This window comes from Pygoscelis adeliae, unplaced genomic scaffold (assembly GCF_000699105.1).
Source record: "Pygoscelis adeliae isolate BGI_AS28 unplaced genomic scaffold, ASM69910v1 Scaffold123, whole genome shotgun sequence".
Taxonomy (NCBI): domain Eukaryota; kingdom Metazoa; phylum Chordata; class Aves; order Sphenisciformes; family Spheniscidae; genus Pygoscelis; species Pygoscelis adeliae.
Genome location: NW_008824650.1, coordinates 2428465 through 2435412, shown reverse-complemented (window position 1 = coordinate 2435412; position 6948 = coordinate 2428465). Strand labels below are relative to the sequence as shown.

Below are 6948 nucleotides of genomic sequence, written 5' to 3'. Positions count from 1 at the left end.
CTGTCCTATCCCCTTTCCTCAAGTTCAGTATACAAAGAAATACGGTTTATAGGTATTGAAATAATGAAAGATCACAAATACTACTTACAGATCTGTTTTTGAAAATGTTTTGAGGCTAGGAGTGTTATCTGATGATTTCTATCCTGCGTCTGCAGGATTTAAGTTGTATTATGTGTCTAAATTTAAGCTTTGAGACTAGCCAATTCAGCTAAAATTACCAGTTTTTTTCCTCTAAAAGAAAATGAACTTCTTTCAATATTCCTTTTTAGGTCACCTACTATGGCTGGAGGCCTGTTTGCCATGGATCGTGAGTACTTTAATGAACTTGGACAATATGATAGTGGCATGGACATCTGGGGAGGAGAAAATCTGGAAATATCTTTTCGGGTAATCTAGCTTTTATGTGTATTGGAGTATGAACCTCAGTGTCTGGCTGCTTCTCTTCCCTATGCGCAATTTTTTTAGCACTGGAATAGCTATTTGCACACAGAAATTGGTACTTTCATTCCCAGGAAGGATGCCTTCAGCGCACAGTAACTGCCTTTACAATAATCTTCAAGTTAAATTTTAATGGGAAGATGAAAGAGAATTTTGAGCTCTGTAGTTAAATGTTTGTGGCTTTTTCTTTGTTTGGTGGATCATTTCACAATACCTATAGAGAAGCATAAGAAAAGAATAATCGTGCAAATTTCTGAAATGAGTTTATAAGCAATGTCTAATGAATTTCACAAGCTGGTTAAAAAGATGCGTGGCTCACAGCAACATTGATAATAAGTAAGCTTATTATATTTCCTTAGATGTATGGGGCTTTTTAGACACTTCAGCCTCCTTTTTGAGGGCCTGAAAATATAAATATTTTATAACTAAATTAAGAGTCATGTAAAGGAGTCAGCTTGGTTGGGAAAATAATGAGAAAGTCCTAATCAGGACATTTGAAAGTGATAATTCATTGGGCTTCCTATATTTTATCTCATCTTCCCTCTCACTCCACTGAAAGAAAACCAACTTTTTGTGCTCAGTGTCATGTTACCTCTTCACTTTTGTAAAGTGGATTCATCAACAGGTTTGACAAGAGTCTGCCTGAAAATGAGATGCTATCATGACAAATATGGAAAGGGGATTAAAAAGTGAAGTTAACATTAAAAAAAAAAGAACCCAAACCAAACACACAACCCCCAAAACTTTAGAGAAATCTGTCAAATTGGGTCACTGGAGAAATCAAGATGAGAGCTCAAAAATAAGAACTGGCATTTCATAAATTTGAGTGACTTTAAAGGGGTATGTACTGAATAAATAAAATCTTTCAAGTTTTCAGTAGAAAATATAATTCTTAAGTATCTGAGTAGAAGTGTGTGGAGTGTGAGGAAATTATTGTTGTTACTGTGTAATATGCAGTTTCAATAAAAAGGACTTTGAAAAACTGGAGTATATTCGGAGAGCGTTATAAGGTCTGGAAGCCCCCTCTCCCTGGGGGAGAGTTGTTAAGAACTTTAGTCGTTATCTTATCCAGGAGGAGTTTTAAAAGTGACTTGATTATAAACTGCTAATGTGAGAAGATTTTTCTGAGATCAGAGAACACCTTAGTCTAACAAAGGGCCAATAATGATGATTTGCTGGAAGCTGAAGTTTAAAAAGAAATTTAAAAAAAATAAATGGAAGTAGAGTGTAAATGAAATCTAGATCTGGGGTGCAATGGAGCTGGATTAAGGCACCTAAATGTAGTATCTGAATGTGAACAGTATTTCTGAGTTCCCATATACTTAACAGAAATTAACAGCTGTGTAAAATAAGTGCTTACACTTAGTTGACAAGCTCTCCAGGCTCCCTTGATGATGTTGACTGATCTTCATTATCTAGCGTGGAAGTGTGGACATGTAATTCTCATGTAGGCAAATAAATGTAGATATCTTAATCTACAAGTTGAATCCCAGCCCATATATTTCAGTGTTTTCTAATAGGTCATTAGAGCATAAAATTTTAGAAAGTTTACTATTTGTTTTGTCAAAGCCATGACGTGTTATATGGAAAGTGTAATGGTATGACAAAAATAGTCTTTTCTAACCTGAAGATTTATTAATTTAACTTGTCAGAAAGCATGACACGTAGGACAATGTTGCTGACACCTAATCGCGTCATCATGTGTAAACCTACCTAAGTATCCCTTGAAGAAGGTAGTGAGCCTTGTCAGTATACGTACAATAAGGTGTGTTCTGGTTTTGTATGGACAGATCTGGATGTGTGGTGGTAGACTTCTGATCATCCCCTGCTCCAGGGTGGGACACATTTTCCGTAAAAGACGTCCCTATGGCTCACCAGGGGGACAGGACACTATGGCTCATAACTCACTGAGGCTGGCACATGTGTGGATGGATGAATATAAGGTAAGAGTCAATTCTAGGTCATGAAATAATGTTATTAACTGGTTCGCTTGTCAAAGGCCTGTATCACAGTGGGGTCTGTTAGCATCTCTAATGGGGTCTTCCTTCTGTAGTCTGATTTCCTAATGTTAATTTTGATACGAATTTCTAAATTCTGTAGGATTGTCATTTGGCTTTTGAGTGCACAAGTCTACTCCCTGTTACTTCTGCTGCCTGCAGGAGATTGTTTCATGCCTTTTTAATGAAGTAAAAGATGATGAATATGTTCTAAGCTCTGCATTGCTTTGTGTCCAAATCAGTGTTACGTGGCAGCCATATACTACTGCTGTATCCCTTCAGGTAGCTTCCATGTTGGCGAGACAGGGATTTTGTTGGTTGGTTGCTTGCTTTCTGTTTTAATTAGCAGTCTGGTTCTTAGTCTGCCTTGCCCTGGAAGATCAGTCAGGGTTGACTTCTGGATTCAAGGGCGGGTGTATTCCTTCCTTGTCTTCAGATCGTGGTACTGATGGTTTTAAATGTAGGTCAGGTTTTTGTGAAGCCCTGATCTCCGTGATACCTGAGGGCATTTTGCCTTGTGAGACCATAGGATTTGCTGTGTGGCCAGCTTCTGTGGGCCTTACAATTTCTGTACAAGACATATTCTATTAACTCTCTATTCTGTAGATGTTTATATTTCAAACCCCATCCTTTATCTTGATGTTCAGTCAGTTTGAGGAACCTATTGGGGTCATTAATTTTTATCTCCATTCTTCATCTCCATAATGCATTGGTAGATTTGATCTATCGCTTTCCTTTTTATTGGTGTCTGGGCACAGTTGTTTTTGTGATTAATGATGGCTTTCTCTGAAGCTTGGAATTGATTCTTTGTTATAATTTCCAGCTAATACTGCTTTGTCCAACAAGGACTTAAACTGCTGATTCTAGCAGTCTCTTATCAGACTTGTGTCCTGAACTTTCCCAGCTGTTTCTAATCTAATGTAATTCTCTGTCATTATGACAGATTTATGTATGGAAGGCAAGCCTGGAAATATTTTTGTTTTTATAAGTGTAATGCAAATATTTAGGGCCAGTATCATTTACTGAAGTGACTGTATGATGAATAGTACAAAGACTTAAAGGACCTGTTATGCAGCAAAGCGTAAATATCAATATTTAATAAATAAAATTGCATAATGGAAACAGCAAAACTTTCACAACTGTCAAAAGCAAAATGTAAAAGTAAGTTCATGTATACAATGGAAATAAATAATGCAGAAAAGGTAGGATACTAAAATTTGCACTTTAACCAGGAAAGAGGCAATTGGAATAGCAGAGCTATTTTTTTGAAGCTGACCAATTTCTGATGGTGATGTCCAGTCTATCTCCAAACTTCCTCAGAGTTGTCCAACAGTCCAATGTACTTAATGCTTCCCCTCCCTCTGCTACTATAATAGCAGTGATACATCAAGCGCATCCAAATGCTCAAAGATCTTGATAAGGACAGATGTGTAATTTGTCTTGAGATGACAGTGTCTGTCATCTGAATATCAGAGACAGCAGTAGGTAATTGAAAACTGTCAGAACCACATTATGGTAAGTAAATTCCAGATGTCTACTAGAGATTAATCCAACAAATTTCAGGGCTCAGTGCCCTGAAAACTGATTTCTAAATAATATCTAGTAAACTAGTTAATGTGTGAATGCAATGCCTTTTCTATGTAAACATAGCTGGAATTAAAAACTCTACAAGGGGATTTTTCTTTTGGTTTTGGTAACAGTATTCATGCCACATTGTACATTCATGAATTCCTGTTTGTCCCCATTGTCTCTGCATTAGAGTTGAACAGCACATAAGGTTGAGCTGGAATCTTAATCTGTCCTTGCCTAACCAGGTACAATTCTGAGTATAATCATAAATTAGAACATGAAAAAATAACATGGCAGGAGCCTTTCTGGATATAACGCAGGTGAATGGAAAAAACCGGGCTTCACAGAAAGCCCAGGTGACAGTTCTGATTCTTCATGTGAATAAATGCATGGTCCCACTGAACTTCACAAGATAGTCTCATTTGTAGGTTTATTCTGATATGGAATTTTTTTTGTCCTGGTAAGTTGTAAAGTTGGAAGGATGGAAATTGTGGAAGACAAAATACGCTTGAACCCCACAACAATGAAAACAATCAATTGGACAATCAAACTAATTTAAAGACACCTTGGCCAGATGAGGATGGTGACAATATACACCTCTGTTTCTGACCTAATGACTCTAGGATGCCTTTATTGCCAATGGAGTGTAGGGCTGATTTGTTTCCTCCTCGAGCTGGCATCTAAGAAGGGTCAGTAGATTCATGCCCTAGGAGTGTCTTCATCAAAAAAAGCAGTCTAGAAAGATTAGCTCAGAGTTAGGCAAGAGAAATCTCGCCTCCTGTGGCAATCTAAACACTGGAATTTCCTAATGCCAGTGTCAAACTTAATGGTTGAAAGCACCAGCAAAATGAAATGAAACTTTGGGAGTTCTGCAAACAGGAAAAAGTTGGAAATCAATAATCTGAAATTCTTCTCCCCTTGCCCCCAACCTGTTTCTCTTAAATACAGGAGCAGTATTTTGCTTTGAGACCCGAGCTAAGGATGAGGAACTATGGAAATATTACCGACCGTGTAGAATTGAGAAAAAGATTGAACTGCAAGTCATTTAAGTGGTATTTAGATAATATCTATCCTGAGATGCAAATATCTGGGCCCAATGCCAAAGCTCCACAGCCAGTTTTTATTAATAGAGCACAGAAACGACCGAAAATAATCCAGCGTGGAAGGGTAAGATAAACTCTCTTAAAAAATATAGAATTCTGTTTTTCTAACTATTTTGAGATTCTTTCTGAAAGATTTGCTCAAATACAAGAAAAATAGTCCGTTTCCATGGAGCATAGAGTTTCAGTTTTGCAACAAGCTGTCTTGAAAATACCAGAGTTGGTGTCTTTAGACAAATGCAAATCAGTTTCACTCTGATCTATGTTTCAGGTCATCTTCAGACTAGATACTATTTAGTGAGGTTTCTTACCTCCAAGCTCTGAGTTCTGAAGTTTTGATGTCTTTAGAATGCGCTTTTATGGTGTTCGTTCTGAAGATGGATTTGGGTAGAGAGAAATTTGGCCTCAAATATTCATGCTCTGTTGGTTTATGATAAGACTACAATGAAATTAGTTTCCAAACTTATTGCTTTTGCAGGATAATTTTCTGCAAAGATGAACATTTGCATCTGAGACTGATGATGGCTTTTCTAGTCTTGACTGTTAGATAATGAACAAAAAGAGTTTTGCTCCTTTTTCCTTCAAAGTAGAAGAGAGATATTTTTACGTGTATTCATGAAAGAAATCACGATTAAATTCATGCCTTAGCTTTGACACCCATGTTTATGGGACACCTACGTTTATGGGTTTGTATGCAGGCAAAGCCAGCATACAGTTGCATCCGTTCTCTCCAGTGCCAAATTTGTCTGATACGTGCTTTTTACGTTTCCCCAAAATAATGGATAACTTCAAACCTGAGACAGCTTTCTCAAGGTCTTCTCTGTGAACGAGAAGACCTCCGAATAAACTATTTCATGTGCACATGGATTATGGTTGGCAGATTCCCTTCTAGCTCAATAATTGGAAGCATTAAGTAGGAATGTAGCCCTCTCCATAAGGCAGCACAGTCTGCAGTAGCTGTTGACAGTTGCTGGTCCTGCAAGTAGGTTCAGGCTGGAGGACCTGAGTTCATGCAGAACCTATTGACATAATTACATTTTCTTCTTGGAAGCAGCTATATGGGAATCCACAATTTGTGCAGTATTTTTATAATTGTATCCTAGCCAAGCTGAAAAGTTATTTATTAAGGCAAACGTGTAGTTTCCCTGAATAAAACTGATAAAATGGGCTGATTCCCCTAGTTGTTAAATGCTGTTATTCCCCTACTCAGATCTTTTTTTTTTTTTTTAATTTTTTATTAAATTTAATAGCTTTCTGCTTTCAGACGGGGGTTTAACTAAGGAATTGCTGATGTGGGGGAGGCTACTAAGGGATCTGAATCCCTAAACAACACTTAAGGGGAAATCTTCCTAGCAATAATTTCCCATGGTTTAATTTGGAGAAAAACTTTGTGCACCCTTTAAGAAGGGGGAGACAAGACACAGAAAAATGCAGTTCCTTGGCTTGGTTATCCGGGGTTCAAGAATGATACCCAGCATTGTGTGAGAGAGTCAGCTTTGGCTCTGGTGATTGTATAAACTATTTCCAGATGCCTACAAGGAACAGAACGATCAGCCAATGTCACCATTGCATGCCAGACTCTTCAGGATTCGGGATGAATCACTCCAAATCCCAGCTTATTCTCAAAAACTAATTGGGCCAGAGATAAGTGCTGGTTTGACAGCTGGAGAGAACTGTAATGATCACAAATTGCGACAGTTCTTAACAGTGTTATCAAATGCTGATCATCGTGGCCAATAAAAACAAGGACAAAAATCATATAGAACTCATGTAGCTGTATGGTTTGAAAGCCTTCTGTTGAGTGAGGAATGATGAAAATGAGATCTCTCCTAGAAGTCTCTGGG

The 6948-nt window shown here is 37.7% G+C and overlaps 1 protein-coding gene across 1 annotated transcript in view; it reads left to right on the top strand.

Moving 5' to 3' along the window:
• GALNT11 (polypeptide N-acetylgalactosaminyltransferase 11) overlaps positions 1-6948 on the top strand; it is a 47251-nt gene that overhangs the window by 25179 nt on the left and 15124 nt on the right. The window contains exons 7-9 of the mRNA XM_009322492.1: positions 270-387; positions 2229-2381; positions 4953-5171. Coding sequence (XP_009320767.1) covers positions 270-387; positions 2229-2381; positions 4953-5171 — 490 coding nt within the window. The remainder of the gene's footprint in view (positions 1-269; positions 388-2228; positions 2382-4952; positions 5172-6948) is intronic.